The 18,642-nt window shown below is 39.2% G+C and overlaps 1 protein-coding gene across 3 annotated transcripts in view; it reads left to right on the top strand.

Annotated features, from left to right (window-relative positions):
* The first annotated feature begins 404 nt into the window (after positions 1 to 404).
* The window catches only part of SEC61A2 (SEC61 translocon subunit alpha 2), a 28,436-nt gene continuing 10,198 nt past the window's right edge, over positions 405 to 18,642 (top strand). For all 3 annotated transcript variants that reach the window (XM_064592071.1, XM_064592069.1, XM_045874424.3), the window contains exons 1-6: positions 405 to 532; positions 2,595 to 2,662; positions 4,377 to 4,442; positions 10,371 to 10,449; positions 15,682 to 15,813; positions 15,933 to 16,042. In XM_064592071.1, the coding sequence (XP_064448141.1) occupies positions 526 to 532; positions 2,595 to 2,662; positions 4,377 to 4,442; positions 10,371 to 10,449; positions 15,682 to 15,813; positions 15,933 to 16,042 (462 nt within the window). In that variant the 5' untranslated portion in view covers positions 405 to 525. The remainder of the gene's footprint in view (positions 533 to 2,594; positions 2,663 to 4,376; positions 4,443 to 10,370; positions 10,450 to 15,681; positions 15,814 to 15,932; positions 16,043 to 18,642) is intronic.

Raw genomic sequence — 18,642 nt, 5'->3', positions numbered from 1 at the left:
CAGAGTGTCACACATTTTTGACAACTTCCATGAAGTTCCGATAAGGGGGGAGCAAAATAAAAGGGCTGTTAGGGTCACACTCAGAGACGCAACCCTGGCCCGCGACCCTCGGGCAGCCGCTTTGGCCGGGTCCTGGCCGGGGAGGCCTGGGCCGGACCAGGAGGCCGAGGAAACGGGCATTGCTTGACAGTGCGCTCGGAGAAGCGCTCAGGCAGGAAAGGGCCCGGCCGCGGCGATCCTGCGGAGGCTTCTGGACTCTGCCGCCGAGTGGAGCACGCCCACAGGAGCGCCGGCGGTGACCATGGCAACCCGCGGACGTCCGCCGCGCCGGTTGCCAACGGCCGGGCTCCTGTTGGGGGGCGGGGCCGGGCGGGGCGGGCGCGCGGGTCACGTGGCTCGGGGCGGAGCCTGCGCGGGGCCAGCCAGGAGCGCGTCGGGAGCAGGCGGCGAGAACCCGAGCCGTGGGACCCGAGCGAAGGCAGCGCCGAGGCCGCCGTGCCCCGCCGGGCCCCCCCAGCCGCCGCCATGGGCAGTGAGTAGCGGCCGCGCGACTCTCGCTGGGCTCCGGGCCCCGACCGGCTGCGGGCGGTGGGGCTGGCGTCCGCCCCGGGGTCTCCCAGGCCGGGGGCCGGAGAGGAGCGGGCCGCGGCGGGCGCTGCGGAGGCTGCGGGCCGGGGGCCTCCGCCAGGGCTCCTCCGGCGGTGCGGCCTTGCCGGGGCCGGCTGCGGGGACCCGGGCCCGGAGTCGCGGCGTTTGCACTCGCTAGGTGGCGGGGAGCGGAGGACGGCGAGGGGAAGCCATTGGTTTTGGGGGCGGGGAGTTAGGGAACCGAGCGAAACCTGGACCGCTTCGAATTTTTCAGGAGCTTAGGAAGCTCATATTTTTATTTCCAAGTCACCCTTCCTTGGCATGTTGTGATGAATAAAGCTCTCTGACTTATTTCGATTTTTTAAAAAGTGATGCAAGGCATGTATTTTAGGGGAGGAAAGAAGTGCGATTGGCAGCATAGCGTTTTCCCTAAAATTTTCAGTTATTTTGTAGCGTTCACTGAAAACTCACTGTGTGTAAGGTTGTATAAGCCTTAGGGACCAGGCCTTGAATTATGGCGATCTTTGAGAGCCATCTCCTGAACACTCAACCCCACATGCATTCACGTGTATACTTACATAGCTGTTCACATGTTTGTTGGATGAATGGTTAAGTGCAAACCTGAGCGGTACACCCTTTGGCCAACTAGTGGACATTTAGAAAGGAAGTAGAAGAGACCCCTGACCTTGAATTGACACAGTATAATCGGTGACATTCTGCAACACAAGAATAGACAAGTGGCCGACAGACGCATGAACTCTCCAACACCGATGATCCTAAAATGCCAAGAAATCTGGGAGGGTGGTTTTGATTGAGGTGGGATGGAAAAGGGTAAGGAGTCTAGGAAAGTTTCCTGACGTGGTTGATAATTTGTGTTGCATTAGAGAAGAATGCTTCTATAATTCAGGTTTACTTTCCAAATAGTCCAAAATGGCCCTTGGGCAATGAGTATCTGCCTATGGGAATTTCTGAATTCTTCTGTCAGACATCGGTGACTGCCATCATTTTGAGAGGTTTCTTGAGAAGATTATATAGTCAGCTTTTGGCTAACTATGTTAAGTGTAATTACCCAGGTCAGTTTTAAAACAATGTCATGATGTTAGGATGCAGAATCCAGCGTCTGTAGGGGAAGATGATCATAACTAATAGCTAAGCTGGTTGAACCAGCCTTCTTGTGTTTCTGCACATTACAGACGCTGGCAAAGACTGAGAGAATATCATCTTCATTCTCCAGTTCTTTGGCAGGAATTGACTTAAGCTATGCCAGAATATAGTGTCTATCCTTAAAGAACCTTGGTTTGTCTTACTTTGATATATAATGAGTTATCTGGGAAAGCAGTACTTTCTCTTGAAATGTCATGGTCATTTTCTGGGCTGAATATCCTACATACACAAGTACTTTGAAGATCATTATGTGGGAGAGCAACCAAGCAATGAATGTTGACTTAAGTGAAATGAAGTAGAGATTGTATACCTTAAAAAAAAAACAAAACAAACTTCTCTATGATTCCATGATCTTTCTCACTTATGCATTTCATCATCTTTCAGTCTAAATTAAGTCCTGCAATTTCAGCCCATTTCCTATTATACTTTCCTCCTGTATTTCTCCCCTGATACGTCTTATTTTTGTCTATAGTGCATTATCGTGGGGGTAACATAGTAGACTGCATTTGCTTTTTTTTTTTGACGTAGTGATGCTCATGGAATTATTCTTTTTCTGTATATATAAAAGGGCTGGATAAAAAGCATGAGGAAGCAAAATCATGGTAGAAGGGTGTTTGTATTTGCTTCTACTGACTAAACCCTTAAATCTTTTGGATTCTTTTGTCCCTTGATTATTTCTGTTCCCCGATATATTTGAAATGGAGAGCACTGTGATTACTTTTGGAGGTAGGAATGGGATGAATCGTCATTAAAAGTTAGAGAACGTTTGTATTTGTTTCTATAAAAAGGTACATCTCTTTAAAAACTTTGTAACAGAGACATTCTTTTTTTTTTTTTAACAGTCAAATTTTTAGAAGTTATCAAACCTTTCTGTGCAGTTCTACCAGAAATTCAGAAACCTGAAAGGAAAGTAAGTATAAAATTTTGGTAATATAGAGGGTAGCTAAAGGACTTATTCTACTGAACTAGCAAGATTGATTTACTGTCCCCAACCCTTTTCTGGTGTATTTGGAGAAAATAGTACCTGCTGCTTCTTGCAAGAGGCACTAAGTAAGTAAAACTAGTTTAAACCAGTTTAGATAGGTTCTCTTCTGGGTTTTTTTTTTTAAAGATTTATTTATTTATTTATTTATTTATTTGAGAGAGAGAGAGACAGAGAGAAACAGCATGAGAGGGGATAGGGTCAGAGGGAGAAGCAGGCTCCCCGCTGAGCAGGGATCCCGATGCGGGACTCGATCCCGGGACTCCAGGATCATGACCTGAGCCGAAGGCAGTCGCTTAACCAACTGAGCCACCCAGGCACCCTCTCTTCTGGTTTTAAAAATGACTTTTCTTTAAGTTGAGACATTTCCAAACCAAGCGTTTCTTTGGCCTCTGTGTTAGATAAGATATTCTCCTATTTCTAGTGACCCACTGCACTGTGAATGACTGAGTCTGCTGGGTCACTTTTGATGAATACGACTGTTCTACATAAATGAATTACAATTGTGCAAGTATATGCCTCCCGTTTCTTGATCATTGGATACACAGAAAAATCACAGAAATGCATTCAGAAAATAATATGACTGCATCAGATTATTCCTCAGTCATTGTGCACTTTTGGAGCCCAGGTATTTAAATTCAGAAATATTGTTATTCCCACACTGGCCGATTCCCTTCTGTGCTTTTGATATCTCACAAAACTAACAGGAATAGGTGTGTAGAAAGAGATAAGTAAAACTTTTGTTAAACTTACTGCTTTATTTAGAAGTGGTTTTTTTTTTTTTAATTGCTTTGAGGGTTTTTTTTTTTTTAAGATTTTACTTATTTATTTGAGAGAGAGAGAATGAGAGAGAGCACAAGAGAGGGGGGAGGGTCAGAGGGAGAAGCAGACTCCCTGCCGAGCAGGGAGCCCGATGCGGGACTCGATCCAGGGACTCCAGGATCATGACCTGAGCCAAAGGCAGTCGCTTAACCAACTGAGCCACCCAGGCGCCCAATTGCTTTGAGGTTTTAAAAATAGTTGTTTCAGTTACATGTTAGGAATCCCAAGAAACTCTAGCTTTTCATATTCCATGAAATATTCATGTAATATTATCATGGGCAGTCCACGCTTTGCACAATGCTGTGTTAACTGAAATGCATACATATTGGATCTGTGTCTTGCTTTTCATCCTTTTTGGTTTCAGTTAACAAAGTACAGTGTGATGAGGCCTGCCTGTATTTAATTTACTTAATTTTTGGAAAAGTAAAGAAGATTATGTTTGAGGGCGCCTGGGTGGCTCAGTTGGTTGAGCGACTGCCTTCGGCTCAGGTCATGATCCTGGAGTCCCTGGATCGAGTCCCGCATCGGACTCCCTGCTTAGCGGGGAGTCTGCTTCTCCCTCGGATCCTCCCCCTCTCATGCTCTCTGTCTCCCATTCTCTCTCTCAGATAAATCAATTAAAAAAATCTTTAAAAAAAAAAAAAAAAGAATATGTTTGAAAAGTTGAGCTGTTTGCTTTAGCTGGTAATAACTAGATGAGAGTATCTTAATAGTAAATAATAGGAACCTGTCATGATGCAGAATGTTACGCTTTAATGTGGAATTTTGCTTTGTATTTGCTATTTCTTGGTTTTGATTGATCATCCTTATTTTGTTGTAGATCCAGTTTAGAGAGAAGGTACTATGGACTGCCATAACTCTCTTCATTTTCTTAGTATGTTGTCAGGTATGTAACCAAAGTATTAATTAAGTGTCTATGCTGTTGTTGGAGGGTTTTGATTGGTTGCAATTTGAGAAATTTATTTTAGTTAAAATAATAAATATCCTGAATTATTTTGAGCATTGTTATTTTTAATCTGAGTTGATGGTGAAAATGGTTATCTTGTCCTGCTGTGTATTTTTTTTATTAGTGTGTTTGAACATTTTTTTCTTTTTTTCTCTTAGTGTGCAGTTAATGATCTTTACCCATTTTTTCTTGAGATTTTTTTCGTATTAAGACAGATTTTTATATATGAAAGTGTTAAAGCTTTGACATAATACATTGCAAATATTTTTTCCCTATTTTGTTGGCCTCTAATCATGTTGTAAATAGCATGTATTAGTTTAAAAATCCCAAAAAGTCAAATTTTAGAACCCCAGTGATATACTGTATTTATAAATTGATAGAACTCAGTGATACTTTTTATTAATATTTTGCAGAGATTAAGTTCACAAAATGAGGATAAAATGTGACCTGTCCCTGTCACAGGATTGTTGTGAGGATTAAATTAGATTATTTAGTTGCAAGTTTTTTGAGGATTTTGAAGAGCTATTGAAATACATATAACATTCCTAATATAAAAAAAATTATATTAGGAAGTGGTAGAGCAGATTAAGTCCATAGTCTGGGGAAAAGCCAAATGTATTTTTTTTTTGAAGAGTAAAGTGATTTGGTCATTTGGTCATTAAGATAAACTGTACTTAGTTTAAAATTGTTTTGGGTGATCAGGGGGAGAGAACTTTTTTTAAATACAGAAAAGTAGAGAGAAAAAAAGAATAATCATCCATATTTTTACCACCTATTTTTAACATCTTAGAAATTCCCCTCCCCTCCATAAAAAAATCCAATTTATAAAGGTATAATTTATGTATGGTAAAATACATTTATTTTTTAAGTGTACATTTTGAAGAGTTTTGACAAATGCATACACCCACATACCTACTACCTCAGTGGATACAGAACATTCTGTCACTCCAGAAAGTTCTGTGTAATCTCTTAGTCAGTCTCCACCTCACCCCCCAGTGTCAGGCAAGCACTGATCTGCTTTCTGTTCCTATAATTTGATTTGTTTTTTTTTTTTTTAGAATTTCATCTAAGTGGAATCATACAGTATCATTCCTTAGCATCTGGCTTTATCATGAGCATTTTGAGATTTGTCCATGTGATTGGTAGAGCAGTAATTCATCCCTTCTTATTTCTGAGGAGTGTTCTACTGGATGACTATACACCATTTGTTCATCTGTTCATTTGTTGTTGGATGTTTGGGTTGTTTCCAAATTTTGGCTCTAATAAAGTTGCCGTGAACATTCCTGGGCAAGACTTTCTGTGAATATTTGTTTTCATTTCTCTTGGGTGAATACCTAGGAGTAGAATTGCTGGGTTGTATGGTAATTACAGGTTCAGCTTTATAAGAAATTGTCAAACTTTTTTCTAAGTTGTTGTCCCGTTTTATATTTTTACCAGTCAAGAATAGGAGTTCCAGTTACTTCCCATCCTTGCCTGCCCTTGGTATTGTTGAGCATTTTAGTGTTGAGCATTTTAGTATTAGTCATTCTAATGGGTGTGGTTTTAAATTTAATTTGCATTTCCCTGGTAAACGATATTGAGCAATTTGTTCATGTACTTATAGGGCATTTTTTTTTTTTTTTAAGATTTTATTTATTTCTTTATTTGACAGAGAGAGACACAGCGAGAGAGGGAACACAAGCAGGGGGAGGGGGAGAGGGAGAAGCAGGCTTCCCACTGAGCAGGGAGCCTGATGCGGGGCTTGATCCCAGGACCCTGGGATCATGACCTGAGCCGAAGGCAGACGCTTAACGACTGAGCCACCCAGGCGCCCCCTGTGCTTATAGGGCATTTGTTTATCTTCTGTGAAGTTTCTTTTTCATATATTTTGCCCATTAAAAAAAATTATATTGTCATTGAATTATATGCATTTTTTAAAGATTTTTAAAATTTATTTGAGAGAGAGAGAGTGAGCACAAGCAGGGGGGAGGAACAGAGGGAGAAGGAGAAGCAGACTCCCTGCTGAGCAGAGAGCCTGATGTAGGGCTCGATCCCAGGACCCTGAGATCATGACCTGAGCTGAAGGCAGATGCTTAATCGACTGAGCCACCCAGGTGCCCCGAATTATATGCATTTTAAAATATTTTCTGGATACAGGTCCTTTGTCAGGTAAATGTACTGTGACTATGTTTTCCTAGTCTGTGGCTTGCCTTTTCATTTTCAGATTATCTTGTGAAGAGCAAAAATCCTTCATTTTGAAGTTCAGTGTGTCTTTTTTCTTTGATGGTTCATGGTTTTTGTTTCCTATCTTCTAAGGTTGTGAAGATTTTCTCCTGTATTCTAAATATTTTATACTCTTAGCTTGTATGTTTTGGACTGTGATCTAGTCCAAGTTAATTTTTGTGTATGGTGTAAGTAAGGTTGGGGTTCATTTTTTTCTGTTTGGATAGCCAGAAAAGGCTATTCTTTCTCCATTGAATTATCTTGGCATCTTTGTTGAAAATTAGTTAACTGCATAAGTGTGGATATATTTTTGTACTCTGTTCTGTTCCATACGTGTATATTCCATCGTTATGGTCACACTGATTACCGTAGCTTTATATTAAGTCCTGTAATCAGGTTGTAAAAGTCTTTCAACTTTGTTTTTCCTTTTCAAAGTGGTTTTTGGTTATTCTAGGTTCTTCATATTTCTGTATAGATTTTTGAATCAGCTTGTCAGTTTCTGTAAGAAAGCTTGCTGGGATTATGATTTGTATTGCTTTGAATTTATAGATAAATTTAGAGAAAATTACCTCTTGACAGTATTGAATCTTCTAATCTAAGGGTCAGCAAACATTGTTCTGTGAAGGGCTAGGTAGTAAAATATTTTAAGCTTGGCTGCTAGAACCCAAGAACCATAGCAACTGTGTCACTCAGAAAGTGTGGTATTTCTCACAACTGTTTCATGCAATGAATTAATTTGTGCATTTTATGTTACTTTATTATTTTCTTCTGCAGTATAATTGCATAGTTGCCACGCTGTGTTTCATGTCTTTCTCATGTTTAGGCAGTCCTGCCCAGTGCTGGTGATTTCTTGATTGTCTTTCCACTGAATCTCAGACAGGTTTATTTTCCCCTCCCAGCCACAGTTAAAAGGGTTTGGGGTCTCCTGTTTCACTCAGTTTTCTTTCTTTCTTTCTTTTTTTTAAAGATCTTATTTATTTGACAGAGAGAGACAGCGAGAGAGGGAATATAAGCAGGGGGAGTGGGAGAAGGAGAAGCAGGCTTCCCTCGGAGCAGGGAGCCTGATGTGGGGCTCGATCCCAGTATCCTGGGATCATGACCTGAGCCGAAGGCAGATGCTTAACGACTGAGCCACCCAGGTGCCCCTCACCCAGTTTTCTTTAGCTTGAGGGAGTGGTGGGAGGTGAGATAAGGTGTGATAAGTGCAGTAATTGTTACCTGGGTCAGCTGTCTCTTCTTCCGAGGTGGTTCTCACCAGGTGACTGAAGAAGCCTGTTCCATTGCTTACCTCAGATCATCCCTCATTCCCAACTCACGGTGGCCCTGTAATTGTCACCAGGAGAGAGCCCCGTTGCTCACTTCTCTCATCCATTTCTTCTCAGCTGCTGTTTCTAGTCCCTTCTAACCAAAGGAGGCAAAAAGATAAGGCTATTTGTGCAGCCTGCTCTTCTCCAGGCTTGGAATGTTGTGGGAATTGTGAGGATTGTGTTGCCTTCCCATCCTGATGTTTGGAGCAGCTTTGTGCTGGGCTCTCTGCTTCTCAGTTGTCTGAAGTTTTCTCGCCCCCATGACCGCCAGTGCTTCATGTTCACGATCCCTTTTCTTTGGCTGCTTTATGGATTTTTTTCTTTTCCCTTAGTTTTTTTTTTTTTGTAGGCTCCATATCCAGCATGGAACCCAATGTGGGGCTTGATTTCAGTACCCTGAGTTGATCTCAAGATCTGAGCTGAGATCGAGTCGGATGCTCAACCGACTGAGCTACCCAGGCACCCCTTTTTTCCTTAGCTTTTTTCACTCTTGTTAGCTTCTACTATTGTACATGTTTAAAAAAGTGTGTTTTCTTAGGGCACCTGGGTGGCTCAGTCGCTAAGTGTCTGCCTTCGGCTCAGGTCATGATCCCAGGGTCCTGGGATCGAGCCGGGCATCGGGCTCCCTGCTCGGTGGGAAGCCTGCTTCTCCCTCTCCCACTACCCCCTGGTTGTGTTCCCTCTCTCTCTATCTCTCTCTGTCAAATAAAATCTTTAAAAAAAAAAAAAAAGTGTGTTTTCTTATGCATTGTGGAGTTGCTGCTCAACTATTGTTGTACATAAACCCATAGCTACAGATTTTACTGAGAGGAATAAAATCAGACACTGAGTTTAATAATCCTGTTGTCTTCAGGAAAGGAGGGAATGCCATTACTTAGGGGAAGTTGGCTGACTTTTTCTTGTTCATTGTCCCACAAATCATCTAATTGTGGAGGTAATGGCCATCTCTATCAGGTGCCATTAAGCAGAGTAATTTGACTGATTGACCTCTCTCCCACTTAGGGAATATTGTGGTGTGGACTGCCCTGTAGTGTTAATTGGTTTTTATACAGTAACTTCTTCCTCCCTGTCTCTCACACTAGCTGAAGAGTGTCTGCAGCGTTAGGGTACATAAAATATCCATGTTTCTTGCTTCACCAGTTTTGCTACCCAGCTGATAAATCCAGATGTCCAGAAAGGGTGAGGTTGACCAGATGGATTGTTCAGAATCGTTGGCAGCATCTTTTGGAACTTAAAAAAAAAAATCAGCTTTGTATAAAGAAGGTTTTTGAAATTGGAAATGTATTTTTCTTTGTGTCTGATCCCCACATGGTGAGGGAGGGGGTATGACCAGGTGCTGTGTCCTGAACGTTGGTCATATAACAGGAAACATTCTGAAGTGAAGAGTTACTTTTTCTTTCTGATGAGAAAGTAATATGCGCTTATTATAGAAAATTTGATAAATGCTGGGAAGAATAAAGAAAAAGTCAGCCATAATCCTACTACCTACAGATAATTACTCTTCAGGACTTTATGTATTTACACTTAGTTTTATCTTTTACACATTTTTACAGTATTGAACTTTCATTTATATAATTCTGTACCTTTCTTTTTATAGCAGGGTTTCTCAACAATGGCACTGAATTTTAGGCCAGTTAATTCTTTGTTGTGGGGTCATTGTAGGATGTTCAGCAGCATCCCTGACCTCTACGCACTAGATGCCTGTAGCATTTCCCTTCAAGTTGTGACAACCAAAATGTCTTTGGATATTGCCAGATGTCCTCTGGGGGGCAGAATTGCCCCAGGTTGAGAACCACAGTGTCATACTTGGTATTACAACATAAGCACTTCTTTTATGCTATTACAAGCTTCTTTAAGCTGCTTTTCAGTGGTTGCATAATATTCCACTATATATATATACATGCACATATATATGTATATATAAATAATCTTCAGTCTTACATTTGGAGTGTGACTGTGGCTGTCATTAGTACCCATAGCTTAGCAAAATTATTCTGTGACTGGATGGATATATCCTGTAATTTACTGATGGGGTGTTTTTTTAATTGTAAAAAATTTATACCTTAGTCATTTTTAAGCGTACAGTTCAGTAGTGTTAAGTGTATTCACATTGTTGTGCAACAAATCTTCATCCTGATAGGTATGTGTACTAGTAGATTTGTGTAAGTAGTAATTTCTATTGTTTTTTTTTTGTTAAAAAACTTCCTTTAGGGTACGCTTGCTTTGTTACAGAACATGAGAAGTAGTGGTTTTTTTTTTTCTTTTAAGTATTGCAAATATTAAGTAAAAGAACTATGAATTAAGTTACAACTTAATTTATATAATGCATTTTTAGAAACTGTTTTATGTAATACTATAGATACCACTATTTGGAATCATGTCATCAGATTCTGCAGATCCTTTCTACTGGATGAGAGTTATTCTTGCATCCAACAGAGGTATGTACTTCTTTTTTTCTTCTTTTTTTTTTTTTTTTTGCCTCCATACGAGACATTAGTATTGACATCAAGTAGATGTGAAAATGTGGAAAAAACTATTTTGATGTCTACAGGGGTGGGGAGCATATGGTAAAAGAAACCCGTTGCCTAGGAAAAGAGACCAACACATAAATACTTACAAAACACTGTGTGTATTGTAATAATAGAAATATGTACAGAGTGTAGATGTACAATAGAGAACGGAGTGATAGCACCGTCTGGAGCTTTGTCCTCCATCCTTTTGTGGGTCATATTTTCTTTGAGACTCAAATTTTTTTTTTTGTATAGTATTACTTTATTTACCTATTTATTTAATTTAAATTCAATTAGCCAAGGTATAGTACATCATGAGTTTTTGATATAATGTTTAATGATTCATTAGTTGAATATAACTAAATTTATGTATACTCTCCCAAGAAAAAATCATATACACTCACACTCACAGATTTTGCGTAAAACCTTTGGAGCTTCATGGACCCTCTGCAGTCTGGTCCATGGGTTTTGCATGGGCCTGAAAGACCCTGATCTGCAGTGTCAGAGGCGATAGTACTGGAATAGTATTTGAATTGGAGTTCAATATGTGGAGCGATGGGAGAGGGAAGACTGAGCTAAAAGCCCATGTGCATAAGGCAGTGGCTAAAGAGATAGGGACTGGATCATGAGGGGTTTTGTTGGTAATTTTTTTAGATTAGAAAAAATGGTTAATCATTAAAAAATGCACCAAAATTTGATGCAGTTTTATATAAAGCTGAAAATGAAAGTCTTGCATCTCAGGGGTAACTCCTGGGAAGATAATAGGTTGGTGAATATCTATCCAGACCTTTTCTCTGCATATACATTCACATATATAAATTTATATTTTTTTGACCCTTGAACAACACAGGTTTGAACTGTGTGGGTCCACTTATATGTGGATTTTTTTTTTTTTTTTAATAAATACAGCGCAGTGTTGTAAATGTATTTTTTCTTCCTTAGGACATTTTTCATAACATATTCTTTTCTAGCTGACTTAATTACAAGAATATAGTATATAATACATAACATACAAAATATGTGTTAATTGACGATGTTATTGGTAAGGCTTCCGGTCAACAGTAGGCTATTAGTAGTTAAGTTTTTGGTTTGGGGGAGTCAAAAGTTATACGTGGATTTTTGACTGCATGGGGGAGTCAGTGTCTATAACCCCTCCGTTGTTCAAGGGTCAGCTGGGGTTTTTTTTTGTTTGTTTGTTTGTTTTGAAGATTTATTTATTTGACCGAGAGAGAGACACAGCGAGAGAGGGAACACAAGCAGGGGGAGTGGGAGAAGGAGAAGCAGGCTTCCCGCGGAGCAGGGAGCCCAATGCAGGGCTCGATCCCAGGGCCACTGGATCATGACCTGAGCCAAAGTCAGACGCTTAATGACTGAGCCACCCAGGCGCCCCTGTGCTTGTTTTTTTTTTTTTTTTAAACTGAAAAATAAGATAAATTATGTAACTATTCTACTTAGTGTGTTTACTCAATTTCTTGAAAGAGTGGTTTCATTTACAGGCTATATACTGTTCCATTCTTTGGATATGTTGTGAATTATTTAATCATTCAGGTCTTTTTTGAGTTCTTACTCTGTGGCAAGCTTTGTGCTAGGTGCTGAGATGAGAGCAGTGATCAAGACAATGTCCCCGTTGTCATGGAGTTTATATTATTCTATTTGGGGAGATATCCTCTACATGAAGTACATTTTGGGTGAGGGGAGGGACATCTGAGCAGAGACCTACAGGACACGAGAGAGAAGGCCATGTGAAGATCTGGGGGGGGAACATTGTAGGGAATAGCATGTGCTCAGGCCCCGAGATGGGAGTGTGCTTAAATGTTCAGGGAAGGATGAGGAGTCAGTGTGGCTAGAAGAAAAAAAAAAAAAGGAGTAATGAGGGAGAACACGGTGTTGCAGATGAGTCCAAGAGCCAGATCATAAAGGGCTTAGAGACAAAGTAAGGAGGGTCCTTTAAGTGTGATTCCAGGCCATTAGGGTCCTCTTCTGTCACACATTTAGGTTTTTCCCCAGTTTTGTATCATTTTAACCAGTGCTACCATGAATGCTATCACTGTAATGCTATCTCCTGTCATTTTTTTTTTTTTAAGATTTTATTTATTTATTTGACAGAGGGAGAGAGAACACAAGCAGGGGGAGTGGGAAAGGGAGAAGCAGGCCTCCCGTGGAGCAGGGAACCCGATGTGGGGCTCGATCCCAGGACCCTGAGATCGTGACCTGAGCCGAAGGCAGACGCTTAACGACTGAGCCACCCAGGCGCCCCTCCTGTCATTTTTTAATAGAATTAATTTCTAGAAGTTTAACTGTGCAAGGTACATAACACCTAAATTTTTGATAAATAATGCTAAATTAACTTCCAAAAAGATTTGTATTATTTTATACACTGAGCAGTTGTATATGAGAATGACATTTTTCTTCCAACAGTGGATATTATTAGTCTTTCTAGTCTTTGGAAGTTGGACAGGTAAAAATTGGTATCTGTTATTTAATTTGTATTTCTTTATATATTGGCGAGCTTTGAACATCATCTTCTATTTTTATTGAATATTTGAATTTTTTTTTGAGTGGACTTGTTTTAAGTAATAGAAAATTATTGACCGGTTTAAACACAAAAGTGGAATTTATTAGAAAGGTAGTGATTATTTTTTGGACTCCATAGAGGAGGTAGAACAACTAAGCCTGGGCTGGGAGAGAAAACCAGGGCAGCTTTAGATTGGCAGCAGGGATTGGGAACTTTTTCTTTGGGATTTAGCTCCCCAAATTCCTGGGTTCTTCGGTTCTTAGCTCAAAAAAACTACAGGATTTACACTGGGCTGAGTCAGCTTTGGTTAGAGTGTCAGGGTTACATATTTCAGATTTGGGTGTGGGGGTCCCCTCCTGTACTGTCAGTATTTCCTGAGAAAGACCGTCATTGGGAGCAGCCATATTGTGTTCTCTCTTTTTCCTTTTTAAATTTTTTTTCCTATTGGTTTGTTCATTTTTAATTGATTTGGAAGAACTCTTCGCATATTGGAGGAACTCTCATTTGTGTTCAAGTATTTTTCTTCTTTTATGCTGCCCTTTTTTTTTTTTTTTAACTTTTATGCAGTGTTTTACCACGTGGAATTTTCGTAGTTGTATCTAACCATAGCATCTATCTTTGTCATTGTGGGCTCTAGGTTTTTTTTGTCATGCTTAGAAAGCTTTTTTCTTTTCCAAGATGATAAGCATACTTACTTCTAGTATTTTTGTCATTTGTCTCTTACGGTTAAATTTTCTATGCATCGGGCCTTTATTTTGATGTAAGTCATGAGGTAAGAAATGCAGGCGTGATTTTTTATAAATGGCCAGTCATTTGGTGAGGTCCACTTATCCTTTTCCCTACTGATTGGAGGTGCCATATTTCTTTTTTTTTTTTTTTAAAGATTTTATTTATTTTTTTTGACAGAGAGAGACACAGTGAGAGAGGGAACACAAGCAGGGGGAGTGGGAGAGGGAGAAGCAGGCTTCCCATTGAGCAGGGAGCCTGATGTGGGGCTCAATCCCAGGGCCCTGGGATCATGACCTGAGCTGAAGGCAGACGCTTAACAACTGAGCCACCCAGGCGCCCTGGAGGTGCCATATTTCTTATATGAAATTGTCATCAAAGTTTGACTGTATTTATTCTCAGACTAGATCCATTTGACAGTTAAAATTTTGTGATTTGATTTAAAAAAAAAAATGTTTACCTTCCCACCCAATTTTGTGGTAAAGATATTTTTCTAGTCTTTCTTGTCTTTGGTTGTAAGCATGTACTCCTTTTCCCCCAATTTTTGTCAGTATTTGGTATGATCATTACCATTGGGCAATGGTATCTCTACCTACTGGTTTTAACAATAGAAATGTTACCTTTTACTGTTGAAGTATTTGAGAAGACATGAAGAATCCTCCTAGGATGGAATCTCTTCTCATATTAAGGGTACCTTTTCAACATTTATAAAAGCCAGGATTTAAGGTTGTGGTATGACAGAATGACCAGTGGAAACATATTCTTGATGATGTAGAATTACTTGTTTTACATGTTAACTTGTACACTGGCATATTTGGTTTTCTTATTTTTCACTATAAGTACAATATGTATTTTATGTAAAAAAAAAAAAAAGAACTTAAGAGAGGCAAAAAGAAAGAAAAATAATCTCACTGGGTAAAAATAACCATATCTTGACAACCTGACTAAAATATCAGGAAACTATTTTTCCACCTAAGTATTAACTGAAATCAAACTGTAATACTATTTTTCAAATGTTTTATTTTTCTATCCACTAAGTCATGAATATTTTTCATGCCACTCACTAAATGTTCTACAACATTGATTTAGATGACTCTCTGTGTAATTTTAGAATTTGAATTAGAAGAGTCACAAACATTCTTAAATGTCTTTTTTTTTTTTTTTAAAGATTTTATTTATTTATTTGACACAGAGAGACACAGCGAGAGAGGGAACACAAGCAGGCGGAGTGGGAAAGGGAGAAGCAGGCTTCCCGTGGAGCAGGGAGCCCGACGCGGGGCTCGATCCCAGGACCCTGGGATCAGGACCTGAGCCGAAGGCAAACACTTAACAACTGAGCCACCCAGGCACCCCTTAAATGTCATTTTTTTATTAACTTGGTATTTAATTCTCAGGCTTGGTATGTACTTCTTATTTTGCATTAAAATAAAATGTTCAGTGTAAGTTTTAAAAATGATTTGGACAGAAATTTTGGAAGATTTCTTTCAAAGGATTTAACATTTTAAGTTTAGAATTTACAGAAATTTACCTTTTTTGGGGATAGTAATTTTGACTCAATGAGTTGTTGCAAGGTTATGTTAATAAGTGAATTAAATAGGGCGCCTCGTGGCTCAGTTGGTTGGGCGACTGCCTTCGGTTCAGGTCATGATCCTGGAGTCCCGCAATTGAGTCCCGCATCGCTTCTCCCTCTGGTCCAACCCCCTCTCATGCTCTCTCTCTCTCTGAAATAAATAAATAAAATCTTAAAAAAAAATAAGTTAAGTAAATAAATGTGTTAATAAATCAATGTTTAAAGAATGAATATATGCCTGTTAACATTTGAGCATGTGTTTTAATAGACATAATGAAGGATTGCAACACTTGTAAACTAATCTTCATTGGGTATAGTAAAGATTATTTACTTTTTTCCTTCTCTACAGGAACTTTAATGGAATTGGGTATCTCCCCAATTGTAACATCTGGTTTGATTATGCAGTTGTTAGCTGGAGCCAAAATCATTGAAGTTGGAGACACACCTAAAGATAGAGCTCTATTCAATGGAGCCCAGAAACGTGAGCTATTAATACACTTAAAGAGTCTTTTCCAAATTTGAGAATTTTGTGGTAAAGATATTTTTCTAGTCTTGTCTTTGGTTGTAAGCATGTACTCCTTTTCCCCCAATTTTTGTCAGTATTTGGTATGATCATTACCATTGGGCAAGCCATTGTGTATGTCATGACGGGCATGTATGGGGATCCTGCTGAAATGGGTGCTGGCATCTGTCTCCTTATCATTATTCAGGTAAGAAATCCAGTTTTTCATCTGCAGATAACAAAACAGTTTGATCCCTTTTTTCTTTTCTAACAACTCTTTAAGTGGTTGATACATTAGTTTTCTTACTTTTGAATTATTTAATTATAAGATTTTGATTATTGAAGTGACATGTATAAATTGTGTTGATATAAAAAAATTAAAATTTGTTTTAATAGCCTGATTGCTGCATAGTATAAGGAATTATGGATCAACTGTATTTCACTGATTCTTAGATGCACATTTTTTACTTTTTGATGTTTCTGAGATCAGGATTTTTTTTTTTTTAAGATTTTTATTTATTTGAGGGTGAGAGAGACGGAGCAGGGGAAGGGGCAGAGGGAGAGGGAGAAGCAGAAGCAGATTCCCCGCTGAGCAGGGAGCCGATACGGGGCTCAATCCCAGGATCCTGGTATCATGACCTGAGCTGAAGTCAGACACTTAACGACTGAGTTAAGTGTGCCCAGGATGTTTTTTCTTATAGCGGATAGTGCCCCACGTTTGTCGTCAGCCAGGCAGCAGTTGTGATGGTAGTCATTGTCTGCATATGTGTGTCAGCTGGTTAGAGCTATTCACATGTTCATTGCATCAGTTGGTTATGTGCATTGTTGGTGTAACATGTTTTTGAGATTAGTTGCTGTTTAAAATGTCTGCAGAAGTCTCTGGTTTGTTATGGAACAGTCACTGTGTGTACGCAAAGGCACAGAACAGGCTGGATGGTAAAATCTGTGTGTAGATCTAAAATATTTTCTTTGTAAATAGAAAATAAAAATTCTTTGTGATAAATTATTGTCATAGTTTAATTAACAGTATTTTTTTCTTTGTTAGTATACAAAATAATGACATTACAAATAATATCTCACAGCTAGTAAAATACATGAACCTGTATACATATATTCCATGGATTTTTAAAAATAGACCCTTTGGAATTAAACTTTTAAAGTCCAACATAATTATCCCTGTACTAAGTATCTCAAAGTATGTCAAATTTAGAAGATATTTCTCTAATGTACGGTCCTTAAAAATCATTTAGAGAAGCTACCCAAGAATGGAGTGTACTTAAGTTATGTAATAGTTATTTATGGCATTTTGAAAAGAAGTTTGATAAATGCAGCATCTAGAGTCCTTGTTATTTTGGAAATGCCTCTTCTTGCTCACTCTATGGAATTAGGATTCACTAAGGAACATTTTTTTTTTTTTTAAAGATTTATTTATTTATTTGACAGAGAGAGACACAGCAATAGAGAGAACCCAAGCAGGGGGAGTGGGAGAGGGAGAAGCAGACTCCCTGCTGAGCAGGGAGCCCGATGCGGGCTCAATTCCAGCACCCTGGGATCATGACCTGAGCCGAACGCAGATGCTTAATGACTGAGCCACCCAGGTGCCCCAGGAACATTTTTTTTAAATGGTCAAAGCATTAATTTCAGAAAAATATTTTTAAATAAAAGTGAAATACCAACTTATATACATTGAGAAATAGGACCATTTCAGATTGGCATGGTTGACCATTCTTTTTTAATGAGAAACCTTATATAGGAAGCAGATCAAAATAAGATCATGTAGTGAGTATGATTAGAACAAGGAGAATTGGGTTGTTCAAGTATTTATTGGTGTCATTAACAACAAGGGGGGGCTCTTCTAACTAGATGGAAATATTTTGTCTTTTGACCAGGTGAGGAATTTTTAATGGATTATCATATCAGTCTTTGGTAGGTTTCTGAGCCCTAGTAAGTTCCCATAACATTGTCCTTATTTCTCCATTTTAAAAAATACCCTGATTGGCAAATTTATAACCTTTGAGAATTAGAAAAAGAAGAGTTGCTGTGGCTTGGGGAGAGAAGATCCTCTGAAAACTGATTTGGATGTCTTTCAGTGCTTAGGATCTCTCCACATGCTTTTGACATTGTTGATACCAATGCATCAGTTGTTGTCTTATTTTGTTTCTTTATAATAGCCTTTGCTTTATGCAGCTTGTAGTTCAGAATAGCTCTGATTTTTATTTATATATATTTTAAAGATTTTATTTATTTATTTGAGAGAGAGGGAGGGAGAGAGAGAGCGAGCATGAGCGGGGGAGGGGGAGAGGGAGAAGCAGACCCCCGCCTAGCAGGGAGCCCAACCCCAGGACCCTGGGATCATGACCCGAGCCAGAGACAGACACTAACCAACTGAGCCACCCAAGTGCCCCAGAATAACCCCGATTGTTAAAAGACAGAATTGGCACCTAGCTCTTAGAACATTATGCTCCAGTACAATTTTTCTAGTATTTTAGTAAGGTATTTTTGGATTCTTGAAGAACCTCATCTGACCAGTTGTGGGTTAAAGCACTGACTCCTGTAGAGTCGTTACAAATTTGAATTTGATATAAAAACAGAGTTAAGCTATTTTAATTTTTTCCCCAGTATCAGAAGTCAAGGAATAGTTATATCCTAGGAATGAAATAAATGGATATATATACTTTTTTTTTTTACAGAAATTCTGGCATACAAATACTTGTGGTTAATCCTTTCAGTGTTAATGTATAGAGAAATGTGTTTGATCATAGGTGGGTAGTGTGTCTTTTAAGGCATTGCTAACATTGAAAATATGTG

The sequence above is a fragment of the Mirounga angustirostris genome, unplaced genomic scaffold (genome assembly GCF_029215605.1).
Source record: "Mirounga angustirostris isolate CCGP_5_RB_7025 unplaced genomic scaffold, mMirAng1.0.hap1 SCAF_5, whole genome shotgun sequence".
NCBI classification, from domain to species: domain Eukaryota; kingdom Metazoa; phylum Chordata; class Mammalia; order Carnivora; family Phocidae; genus Mirounga; species Mirounga angustirostris.
Note: the sequence above shows the minus strand (reverse complement) of the source record. Positions and strands in the feature narration are given on the sequence as shown.